Source organism: Metopolophium dirhodum, chromosome 5 (assembly GCF_019925205.1).
Source record: "Metopolophium dirhodum isolate CAU chromosome 5, ASM1992520v1, whole genome shotgun sequence".
In the NCBI taxonomy this organism is placed as follows: domain Eukaryota; kingdom Metazoa; phylum Arthropoda; class Insecta; order Hemiptera; family Aphididae; genus Metopolophium; species Metopolophium dirhodum.
In genome coordinates this window covers 27,161,246-27,174,326 of record NC_083564.1, presented here as the reverse complement: position 1 = coordinate 27,174,326, position 13,081 = coordinate 27,161,246, and the positions used below count along the sequence as shown (strand labels likewise).

The following is a 13,081-nucleotide window of genomic DNA, read 5'->3' as shown; positions in this document are numbered from 1 at the left end:
TACAAGTATACAACAACTGTTTATTGTTTACAGCTCTCAACTGTGTCGGTTGAAGCTTGATATCAATAACTTCGCTATTAGCAACTATCGGCATATAATAAATGCATATTATTATAATATTGAGTTATTATTATTAACATCTATTTTTAATATTTATCGTCGTATGTAACAATAATGAATAACCTTGGTTACCGGTGGGCGCATGATAAAAGAACATGGTATGATGATATTTATGTGATACGCATTCGTGTGACGTAGGGGCGTCGCGCCGTTTAGTTACGTTATCATCAATAACCGTTATCAATAATAATATTGTTCTTTTATCATGGGTGGGCGGTGACGCCGCGCCGTGGTAAAACTGTAAAAGTGTAAATAGCCAAATATGAAATAGGCAAGTTTTACTGATATTACAATTATAAATAATATGACTGGAGCGGGGAGGGAGATAAATTATGTTTGAGTAAGTATGTATTATTATTATTAATGGTATATATAAACATATTTATAGAACATAGTTAGTATAATAAGGATAGTAGGTATTCCTTGATAATTGACTTATTTTTACTGTATAATATTTTATTCTTATGAGGGTACTCATAAAATAATTGATTTATGTTTCCAGATATATATTAATTTTGAATTGATTTATGTTTAAGAAAAATGCCCATCTGTGTTTTCGGAAAGTTTAGATGTCGAATGTATTTTCAATGGTATAAAAGATGATTGTTCAAACCCATCAATACCGGGCACTGTATTAACACCAAAATGTAAAGTTACACAAACTATACCAAATGGACAAATAGAGACACCAATTAAATTACGTTGTCAACAAGATGGAAAATGGAGTGACCGACTTTACACATGTATCCCATGTAATTATATTTTTAAGTACCTATTATTCTAATTCATTTAAATTTGATAAAATGAATGGTGGCGAATTTTTAAAGTAGTATATATTACTTATTTAATTTCAGTTACGTTATCATCAATAACCGTTATCAATAATAATATTGTTCTTTTATCATGGGTGGGCGGTGACGCCGCGCCGTGGTAAAACTGTAAAAGTGTAAATAGCCAAATATGAAATAGGCAAGTTTTACTGATATTACAATTATAAATAATATGACTGGAGCGGGGAGGGAGATGGGTACACATTTACTGGAAAAATATTAATTAATGGACGTCAGTGTTTAAAGTACGAAATAAAAATTTGCCGCCCCCCTAAATCTTTAAAAATTTGCCGCTCTGGGCAACAGGACCCATAGCCCCTACCTGGATACGCCCCTGCCCAAACAACAAAATCGATTCTCCAGTTTTGGAAACCTACCTCGCTAAATGAAAATCTAACGAAAAATAACTCTTTTTTTATATATGAAGAATTAAATAATTTTTTTTAAAAAATTTTAGTTCCACATTTAGTATCTACTTAATAATACCTTTTTAATGAGTTATTAACCAACTTTCTAGCTATCATAACTTAGGAGAAAAGTTAAAAAATATAAATTTTGGGACTGTTAACGCCGACGTTTTTATGGATTCAGTGGTTCTACCGCTTGGGTGTGATATCAAGTCTCTCCCATTAATATTTTATATTAAAGCTATCTAAATTACACACCTACTAATCATTACTGAGTTATATTTTTATCATTTTCCTATTTAACACAAATTCTTGAAGTTTTCAAAATTCAGAATTTTTTCATTTCAATTACTGCATACTTACTTGATTAAAAATCATAATAGAATATTAATGATGATAGTATAAATTCTTTTTTGTTTTAAATTACGATAATATATTATGTGTAGTTCAACTTAATTATATAAAATTTGCAAATTATAATATTATGGTTTAAAATATCACAAATATAGCAAAATAAAAATATTTCAAATAATACAGTTACAAATATAGTATACAAAAATATTATACAAAATATAGGTAATAATAATAATAATAATTATCAAACAATAATATATTGAATGTAGGAACGACGCACCTACTTACAGTAAAAACAGCATATAAAAAAATGTATTGTGAATAACTTTAAGATTAATATTAATCTAGACGTATTTTCAATGTAACATATTTGACATATCGATCATTTGAAATATTTTTATATGGTATATTTGCGATGGTGAGTCGTGAGTAGGTAGGTACATTATCTATTCATTATAATTTCAATTTTAAACTGAAATATTATAATTTGCAAATTTTTGTAGCTAAGTTGAATTACACATAATATATTATAGTAATTTAAACAAAATATTATTTATATTATCATTAATATTCTATTATTACTATATATCATTTTTTGAATGATATAATATACGTATTTGTAATTAAATATTAATAATCACATTGTGGTAAATGGTAATTATATATACTAATTAACGTTTAAAAAATATTTGTTCAACCATTTGCATGTGGTTGTGAGTAATATTGTAATCTAGGGATTTTTTTTTTCGGGATTCCCTATAGGACAGATTAAGTACCGGTACCCACACAGCAAATTGTAAGCCACTGTGTGACGGGGAGTATAAGACCATTCCCCCGGGGGTTGTTACACTTTTAGCCATTTTTCTCGAGGGCGGCAGCAAATATTATATTTTTGATATTTAATGGATAACCCAAGTATCCATCCTATATCCACTCACAGGACCGCGTTTAGGGGGGGGGGGGCGCTGAGTAAAATTGCCCCGGGTGCCAGTATTTTAGGGCGCCAAAATTATGTGGTCAGAAATTAGTTTACTGTCAGTTATTAAAATTTTATAATTTTAGTTATTTTAATAATAGTTTATATATATACATTAATAGATTAGATATAATAGTTATTTTATGGATATTATTCTAGGCAGTTTAATTTTTTAATTAATATCATAATAATAATATATTATATTATAATCAAAATAATATAATCAATACCAATAATAATTAATACTGAATACTTAATAGTCAATATTATTCAATAGGTAAACCATATTATGGTAATAAAATGTTTTAATGTTTAATTTATAACCGCCATGATAACAGTGTTCCGAGTTATAGTGCAGACTCCTCGCGATTCGCGATTTCACTCGACTGCACTACTGCAGGAACGCGAATGGGAAACGAACCGTGTGCTAAAATCGTTTTTCGTAATGCTCGTAGTGCTATTTGGCCCCAATAAATTATTATATACCTATCATATATCAGAACGGCGATATTATTCAAAGATGTTTCGCGTATTGCTGTCCAAATAGTTCTCTGTATTTGTCCAGACATTTAAACGCGTCGAAACCTGGTTCGATCCCGTTTTAAAATTATTAATGTCTTGCCGAGTGTCGGTGTAATGCATGTGTGTGTCGTGTGTGTGTGTGTGTGTGTGTGTGTGTGTGTGTGTGTGTGTGTGTGTGTGTGTGTGTGTGTGTGTGTGCGGACGGCACCCGTTTCGTGCAAAATCAACCTTCCCCCTTTCGCCCAGATACCCGTTTCGACCAAAGCCATTTTAGTCGTTTTCAAATTAAGTTGGCAATGATTTTTAAACAATATAGTAGGGGTGTATTATAGTATACCATATTATAATATTATATATTATTATTAACTATTTAAAAAAAAAGCATTACACAGTATAATACATTACTATTTTCTACTAAAATTCAGTTATATTCAATAATCAATTATTTATTTATTTTATGTACAGGCATTTTCCCAATTTACAATTAATATTTAGTACAATTATTTAAAAATACATTTTTACAGTAAAAAATTATAACACAAATTACCAGTTTTTATTTTTGTAGTCATTGCCAAAGTTTTTAAAAAATACATACTCAATACTAAACATTTATACAAATTTTATTGTCTACTAAAAACTATTTAAAAAAAAAGCAGTACACAATATAATATATTATTATTTTTTATAAAAATTAAGTTAAGTTATCAAAATACATTTACAAAAACTATTATTTTTTTAAATTTCTACACATGCTTTTTACAAACTCGTACCTAGTAATTTCGCCAGATCGATATAAAAGTATACGTTTTTCGTTGTATTCTTGTCTTTCCTTCGTCTTTCTGTCTTTTGTTTTTTTGGGAATTTCAACACTATTCATTTTGATATACGTTTCTGTCTGGATGTCATTACGTATAATATTTAACCAACTTATGATTGATGGAGAGTTAGAGTAAAAGTTTTTATTGAAATATGAATGAAACGATTCACACGCATTTGTTGTGAGCTGGATGCTCGTTAAATTGCATGCCCATAATGTTGGATTAAAAACACTGTCCTCAGAAATATATAGTCAGTGTTTAAAATATCCTCTTCATTCACCGCCTTAGATTTGGATGTGTATAATGTAGCTGAACGCGTACGTTTCACGCATCGCCAACGAATTTCATCAGTTCAATATTTTGAAGCGAAATTGTATTTATATTTATTAAAAACCACTATGTCTTTATCTCGCTTACTTTTTATAAACATTGCCATTGTTAAATATTGATTAATGTAAATATTTAAAATTAAAACTGTCCACAACTCGAAACTCGATTACTAGCAACTGCTAACTTATACGTCATGTAGGTAACTGTTGTATTAATGTGGAAAGTCCTTTAGTCAACTAACATGTCATTAATTTGATAATGATATAAAAAAGGTGCGTATAATATGTTATCGGAAGATAGGATATGTGATCGCGACAACTACGAGTCTAATATATTATAATAGTATAATAAATATTGTATTTCATACCATCGTTGTATTTCCCTGGATAAAGATAAATGAAACTCAAATATTATTTTAAAATAATTATTTAAATTAACTTAATTTTTGTGGAAAATAGTAATATTATATTATACCTATTGTGTAATGCTTTATTTTTAAATAGTTAATAATAATATATGGTATACTATACAATATACTATATTATTTAAATATCGTTGCCAACTTAATTTTAAAACGACTTAAATGGCTTTAGTGGAAACTGGTATCTGGGCGAAACGGGAAAGGTTGATTTTGGGCGAAACGGGGCGCGCCCGTGTGTGCTTGTGTGTGTGCAAGCGTAGGAAAAATAATCAATACCCTCTATACTCCGGCCCACGAGAGTCCATACGTAAATGGCGCATAGATATAGTAATACGCTACGTCTGTTTTCTCCCACCATGATGCGCTGCGATGGAAGGGTTTTTGACGTATGGAGTATTGACCCTTGTGGGCCGGAGTATAGCGTCGGCCATGTTTGTGCTGTGGCGTCCTGCGCATGACTCACCTTTAATAACCAACATTTGGGTTCTCGTTTCTCATACTATGTTAGTCATTTCGGCGCTGCGGCGACGGTAGAACGCTAGTTGTAACTTTTATTTCAAGACCATAAATCACCCGAATCCTGTCGATAAAACATATTTTGTGAGTATAATAAATATTATATTAAATAGTTATTCTCGTGACCATGTAATAATACATAATAATACATGAATGCATATTGTATTATAATTATTTATGTCATACACTCCGTAAATACTACTTCTAAAATAGTAGTAATGGGTGGAACTAGTCTACCAAAACAGGAGGGGGAGTTGGATGAGTTCATACCTAAGATATCGATCTGATATTAAGTTGATACAATGTAATAACAATAAATATACTTTTATCAATATTGTTTTTTCGTGTGGTAAATTTCAAAACAATTGTCAATGCAAACCGGCACACCACAAATTAGACAGTAGTATGACATTTCTTTTTTACAACGATCTAATTTTCCCATTTAAAAATTATTTATGTCTGTCGAGTGTCTGTGTAATGCGCGTGTGTGGGTTTGTGTGTGTGCAAGCGCAGGGAAAATAATCAATACCCTCTAGCGTCGGCCATATTATTGTATTTTTGCATCCTGCGCTTGACTAGCCTTTAATAACCAACATTTGAGTTCTCGTTTCTCATACTTTGTTAGTCATTTCGCCGCTGTGGCGACAATCGAACGCTAGTTGTAACTTTTATTTCAAGACTATAAATGACCCGAATCCTGTCGATAAAACATATTTTGTGAGTATAATAAATATTATATTAAATAGTTATTCTCGTGACCATGTAATAATACATAATATTACACGAATGTATATTGTATTATAATTTTTTATGTCAAACACTTCGTAAATACTACGTCTAAAATAGTAGTCCGGGTGGAACTAGTCTACCAAACATGAGGGGTTGTTGGACGAGTTCATACCTAAGATATCGATCTGATATTAAGTTGATACAATGTGATAATAATTAATATATTTTTATCAATATTGTTTTTTTATGTGGTAAATTTCAAAACAATTGTCAATGCAAACCGGCACACCACAAATTAGACAGTAGTATGACATTTCTTTTTTACAACGATCTAATTTTCACATTTTAAAATTATTTATGTCTCGCCGAGTGTCTGTGTAATGCGCGTGTGTGAGTTTGTGTGTGCGCAAGCGCAAGAAAAATAATCAATACCCTCTAGCGTCGGCCATATTGTATTTTTGCGTCCTGCGCTTGACTAACCTTCAATGACCAACTGCTGGGTTCTCATTTCTCATACTTTGTTAGTCATTTCGGCGCTGCGGCGACAATCGAACACTAATTGTAACTTTTATTTCAAGACTCTAAATCACCCAAATCCTGTCGATAAAACATATTTTGTGAGTATAATAAATATTATATTAAATAGTTATTCTCGTGACCATGTAATAACACATAATAATACACGAATGTATATTGTATTATAATTATTTATATCAAACACTTCGTAAATACGACTACTATTTTAGAAGTAGTATTTACGAAGTGTGATATAAATATACATATACAACATAGGTACAATGTAATAATAATTAATATATTTTTATCAATATTGTTTTTTTGTGTGGTAAATTTCAAAACAATTGTTAATGCCAAGCGGCACATCACAAAATAGACAGAAGTATGACGTTTCTTTTTTAAAACGATCTAATTTTCCCATTTTAAAGTTATTTATGTCTGGCCGAGTGTCTGTGTAATGCGCCCTGACGTAACCCGTCGGAGGGATGTTTCCGCGTCACCCAAAGGCGTGAAGGAGCCGCCCTCGAGACATATGGCTAAAGGTGTAAAAACCCCCGAGGTGCCGGCCTTATAACTCCCCGTCACACAGTGGTTAGTAATGTCTGTGTAATGCGCATGTGTGGGTTTGTGTGTGCGCAAGCGCAGGAAAAATAATCAATACCCTCTAGTGTCGGCCATTTTGTATTTTTGAGTCCTGCGCTTGACTAACCTTTAATGACCAAAATGGGTTCTTGTTTTTTATATCTTGTCATTTAGGTGCTTCGGTTAACAGGCGAACGCTAGTTGTAACTTTTATTTTAAGGCTATAAATCACCCGAATATTGTCGAAAAACATATTTTGTGAGTATAATACATATTATATTAGAGTTATTCTCGTGACCATATAATAATACAAGAATGTATATTGTATTATATTTATGTCAAAAACTTCGTAAATACTACTTCTATAGTAGTCATCGGAGAGTTATCACTTCGGGGTCTTGTAAAAGGGGGGAGTTGGATGAGTTCATACCTAATAGCTATCGATCTGATATTAAGTTGATACAATATAATAAATATTAATATTTATTTAAAATAATAAAACAAATATTCTTATAAATATTTTATAATATTGTCCATAGGTTAAACTGAATAAGAATAAATGGCAGATACACCTATTTGCTGTTTTATTGAGTATGATGGTGGTGGTGTACAAATTGAACCTAAAAGTTGGACGGAAACTGGGTCATCAGCAACCAGCTATTGGCCCAAACGAGGAGTTTTTAATTCAGACCTACAATACCATAATGCAGTAAAACATAATACAAGTCCTGAAATAACTTGGCCAGACTGTAAGACATCTACACTGGGATTCTATGGTAATTTTAAACTTTATAAATATTAAATTTTGTATAGGACAGTATTAAAATATATAGTTGAAACTTGAAAGCATACCTGATAAATGATAATCCTTACACTTAATTTAATTAAATATGGTATAACTATAAATTCATGGCAGTCGGATTTCACTATTATTAATCGCTTAAAAGTAAATTACTATGCTAAAGACCAAACTCAATAAACGTTTGTTCAAATCATCTAATTTATACTTGCAATGTAATTATTGCTTGTAGGAATATTTAATTTGTTATATTTTAATAATTTAATCAAATGTATTTTAGATGACTTCGAAGATGCCAAACGTAAACTAAAAAAATCTGAAGTCAATGCAGACCTTAACACAGATGTGGAAAAAGAAAAAAAAAGCCGAAAAAAGTGGAAGAAAAAAAAAACATTTGTTAGTTCTAGTGACAATCCTGAACCTTAAGTTACATCCACTATTAAAATAAAACCATTTCCTAAACCACAACAACCAAGTACATTGCCACAAAGTTTATATTTAAATGAATCTGCATTGCATTTTCCTGAAAAATTACGCTCTCACAGAATCCCTTTCCAAATTTTCCGTATCAACTACAACATTTACCACATAGTAAATATTATAAATAATATAATTATTCGATTTGATTTAAAAGTACACAACAATAGCAAATAGATTAAATACAGTAATTTTATAATAGACATTGCCTTTGCGATTCTTTGACCGGTCCACTCCCATCCAGCCACTATTACACAAATAACAATTTATAATAATATCGACATCATGAATTCACACGCATCTTTGAGTTGCTTGCTGGCCGTCATAGCCAACTTCATCCCTGAGGCGGCCGTGAGCGGCGCCCGCATTGTGTCACGTCTGGCCATAATGGCTTACCGCAATTCGAACTTGTTGTTCGTCCTCAAAAAAGCCGTCAGCGCCGGATCCAAAATCACCGATCCAATTACATTTGTGATAATAATTCCACCGATTAAGATTACCGCTGGCGACAGCGTTATGGAAATCCAGTGCTGTGAACCCAATGTTATCTTCACCAACGAAGAGAGACACATGTTTTGCCAGTCAATGGACGACCACATGTTACGCACGGTGTACCGGTGTCACGATGTCACGCTATACGAAGACGGCAACCCCGAAAACGTGACAGTGGTGTACTGGACGTTGGTCAAGACGGCGTGGTACCAGCTCACGTTCCTGGCCCTGACCATATTGCCGTTCTGTTTAATGGTGATATCCGCACTAGTATACCACCTCTCAGAAAGCTTCGAGCACAGCCAATGGGTCGAAAACCTTACGAAGAGCATTGCATTGCCTTTTTCGCCGAGACAATCACACTACCGACTGTCACAGACTTTAAATCAACCGGTATGTCGGTATATATATTTGTATACCTAATTAATTTATATTATCATAATTATATGGTTGATGACGTGGTGTTAAGTGGGAATATTCGATAAAGCCGGTAAAATGGTAATTATTATACCGTCAAGCGAGAGTCTGTGGTAAAGAAAAAACAAAATAAAACATGTTTCACTGAAAATATGTTTTTATAAATGTTTCAAAAAGTTGTATAAACTATATTGTAAAAAAATTGTCATTCATTATTGATCCACCTATTTGTTATGCATTATCACAAAAAAATTCAACTTAAATTCAAATTTATAATTCAAACACCAACAAGCACACACAGGCTGATTAAATGATAAGTAGGCATTAACCTGGTATTGATAAAACCTGATATTTTAGTTTTTTTTAGTTTACAAACATATTATTGTATTATATTATTATAATATTATCACGGAGTGGGTCGGTTATTATACATCGCTGTTCGCAAAACATTGGTGAGTCCCAAATTATTAAGGACAAAAACGATTACGTTCAAAATATTTAAATGTATACATTTGTTTAAGTAGATATAGGTATATTATAATCACGTAGGGAAAGGAGGGGTAGAACCGTACTATTAACTTCTAAGCATTGTAGAACTTACAAGATTATAAGAATTTGAATTTGGATTGCGTAACTATATTACATATATTGTGAGCTTCAATAATATTTAAGCATTTATATATATATATATATATATTTTGGACAAGTAATTTATTAGTTATAAATTATAAGTATGTAAAGTTAAGATAAATTAAAAATGTGGGTATGTTGGGATTCAAAAGAGTAAATATATTATAACTATACAAAATAGTAAATCTAAAAATCATCTAAAAATGTTGTCTTTTAATGATTTAAAATTATGTAAGAGAAACATTTTTAAAAACGTTAGCTTTTTCTGAAATAAAGTGTTTCTTACGTTAAGTGAATCACCCTGTATACTATAAAAGAACATTTTGCGTAGTTGGAAATAAAAGTTTAAACATATTTAGCTCCAATATTAAAACTACACATAAAACTTTAAAACTATCTGATGTGTATTATAATAATATATTATAGTATTAACATAGGTACTGATGTCAATAAGCAATTTAAGGATGCAATCATCACCGTGACATAGTTGTTGTTCATAACTTTGGATATGGCAAACATCTGAAATGCATGGTAGTTTTAGGTAAAACTTTCTTAACTAAAGGAGAAATATATGAAACTCCTTGTCAGTCTAATTTACTTGATTGTTACTAAGTTAGTAGTATTTCCGAAAATATTCAAATTAGGCTAGTATCTGACATAATATGCAAATGTATAGCTTTAGCATGGAAGCATGATATCAGTAATAGTCTAGCAGTTTTCCCACTATTGCATGGCGATTGCACTAAGACTAATTATTGATAAATGTATATAATATATTTGTTTTATGTATAAGCTAAATGGGAATAGTAAATTGTATGTATATGTAAACATATAACATTAAGTACCATAATCATATATTGTTTTTTAAAATTATAAAACAAATATTCATATAAATATATTATAATATTTTCCATAGGTTAAACTGTGTAAGAATAAATGGCAGATACACCTATTTGATGAGTTATTGAGTTTGATGATGGTGATGAAGTTAGACAGAGACTGGATCACCAGAAACCAACTATACTGGGATTCTATGGTAATTATAAATTCTTTTATAGATATTTTATTTTGTAGAGGACAGTATTAAATATAGTTGAAACTTGAAAGCTTAGCTGATAAATGATAATCCTTACACTTAATTTAATGCAATATTAAAATTTTTTTTTATTTTTCTCGGCGAAAAAGGCAATGCAATGCGACGAGAAGACGCTCATCGTAAGGTTTTCAACGTACGGCTGTGCTCACAGTTTTCCGAGAAGTGGTATACTATTGCGGTTATCAACATTATACAGAACGATAATATGGTCAAGACCAGGAACGTTATCTGATACCACGCCGTCTTGGTCAACGTTCCGTACACCACTGGCACGTTTTCGGGGTTGCCGTCGTCGTATAGCGTGACATCGTGACACCGACACACCGTGCGTAACAAGTGGTCGCTCATTGTCTGGCGAAAAATGTGCTTCCCTTCATTGGCGAAGGTATTATTGGGTTCTCAGCACAGGATTTCCATATCGCTGTCGGCAGCGGTAATCTTGACCGGTGGAATTGTTATCACAAATGTAGTTGAATCGGTAATTTTGGACCCGGCGCCGACGACTTTTTTGAGGGCGATCAACAAGAACGAATTGCGGCCAGCCATTACGGCCGGACGTGACACAATGTATGCGCCGCTCACGTCCGCCTCGGTGATGAAGATGGCTATGACGGCCAGCAAGCAACTCAAAGATGCGTGTGAATTCATGATGTCGATATTATTATAAATTGTTATTTATGTAATGGTGGCTGGATGGACGTGGACCGGTCAAAGAATCGCAAAGGCAATGTCTATTATAATATTACCGTATTTAATGTGTTTGGTATTGTTGTGTATTTTTAAATCAAATCGAATAATTATATTATTTATAATATTTACTGTGCGTTCAATGATGCAGTTGATACGGAAAATTTAGAAAGAGATTCTGAGAGAGCGTAATTTTTCAGTAAAATTCGCTGCGATAACACACCTGAATCAGTGACTGTAACGCAAAATACTCTGACGGACCCTGCGTCGTTTAAGGACTATTTATAACATATATCTAGAACCGGCGGTCGGCCGTTTTTAACTACAAGGTTGCTAACCACCTACTGCCCTTAGAAACGCCGCCGCCGCTGCCACTGACGATGAAGTTATCCCTCCCCCCTCTGATTCCCACCACGTCCAGGACATTGAATTAGTACCTTTTTACAATATTACAAATATGTATTATTATTACAGAACAAATTCATAGTAAATGTATAAACTCTCCGTCGAAATGTCTGTGAAAACCAAATATCTTTGATACGAATGACATTCTGTTATTTGTCCTAAAAATTAATTAATAATTGAAAATTGTGAGGTTTTAATAAACTAAATTTTAGAATTGTACAAATACTTGATGATCATTGTAAAAAAAATATTGAGCCATTGTACTTAACCGAAATAAAATATTTTAAATTATTTACACGATGACCTTCAACGAGTATATTAATATGATGTCACTTAAGTGTACACCACATTTGTTAATTTTTTTAATTTTTTTTTGGGGAGGAAGGTGGAGAGGAAATGTATGTACATTTTAACTACCTTTTACTCTTCAAAAAAATGTTTGTTTATATTATGGTAAATTCTCAATACAAATTAACCTACTGTACTATTCTGAATGTATAATACTATAATGTAACTACCTAAATGTAGGTATAAATATGTGCAAATCGTTAAACGAATAATAAACTACATAATATTTAAATGTTCGTACTTTTTTACTACCTTTTACTCTTCAAAAAAATGTTTGTTTATATCATGGTAAATTCTCAATACAAATACTGTACTATTCTGAATGTATAAAACTATAATGTAACTACCTAAATGTAGGTATTAATATTATGTGCAAATCGTTAAACGCGTAATAAACTACATAATATTTAAATGTTCATACTTTTTAACTACCTTTTACTCTTCAAAAAAATGTTTGTTTATATCATGGTAAATTCTCAATACAAATACTGTACTATTATGAATGTATAATTCTATAATGTAAGTACTTAAATGTAGGTATAAATATGTGCAAATTGTTAAACGAAAAATAAACTACATAATATTTAAATATTCATAATATAGATGCAA

General features: G+C 31.5%; 1 protein-coding gene across 4 annotated transcripts; it reads left to right on the top strand.

The window, feature by feature from the left end:
- The first annotated feature begins 336 nt into the window (after positions 1 to 336).
- LOC132944937 (uncharacterized) lies at positions 337 to 12,722 on the top strand. Of its 4 annotated transcripts, XM_061014505.1 has the most exons (6): positions 337 to 460; positions 657 to 872; positions 7,661 to 7,897; positions 8,201 to 9,282; positions 10,853 to 10,972; positions 11,122 to 12,722. In XM_061014505.1, exons 4-6 carry the CDS (start codon positions 8,683 to 8,685, stop codon positions 11,335 to 11,337), a joined length of 936 nt encoding a protein of 311 aa, XP_060870488.1. In that variant the 5' UTR covers positions 337 to 460; positions 657 to 872; positions 7,661 to 7,897; positions 8,201 to 8,682; the 3' UTR covers positions 11,338 to 12,722. The 4 variants fall into 4 exon arrangements, with proteins under 4 accessions (XP_060870488.1, XP_060870486.1, XP_060870487.1 ...); XM_061014503.1 differs by lacking the exons at positions 337 to 460; positions 657 to 872 and adding an exon at positions 5,293 to 5,378; XM_061014504.1 differs by lacking the exons at positions 337 to 460; positions 657 to 872 and adding an exon at positions 5,937 to 6,011.
- The last annotated feature ends 359 nt before the right edge of the window (positions 12,723 to 13,081 follow it).

Coding starts and splice junctions, on each gene's coding strand:
- LOC132944937 (XM_061014505.1), top strand. CDS start 8,683: ATGAATTCACACGCATCTTTGAGTTGCTTGCTGGCCGTCATAGCCAAC. Junction 9,283..10,852: donor CACAGACTTTAAATCAACCG/GTATGTCGGTAT, acceptor TATTTTCCATAG/GTTAAACTGTGTAAGAATAA. Junction 10,973..11,121: donor AACTATACTGGGATTCTATG/GTAATTATAAAT, acceptor TCGGCGAAAAAG/GCAATGCAATGCGACGAGAA.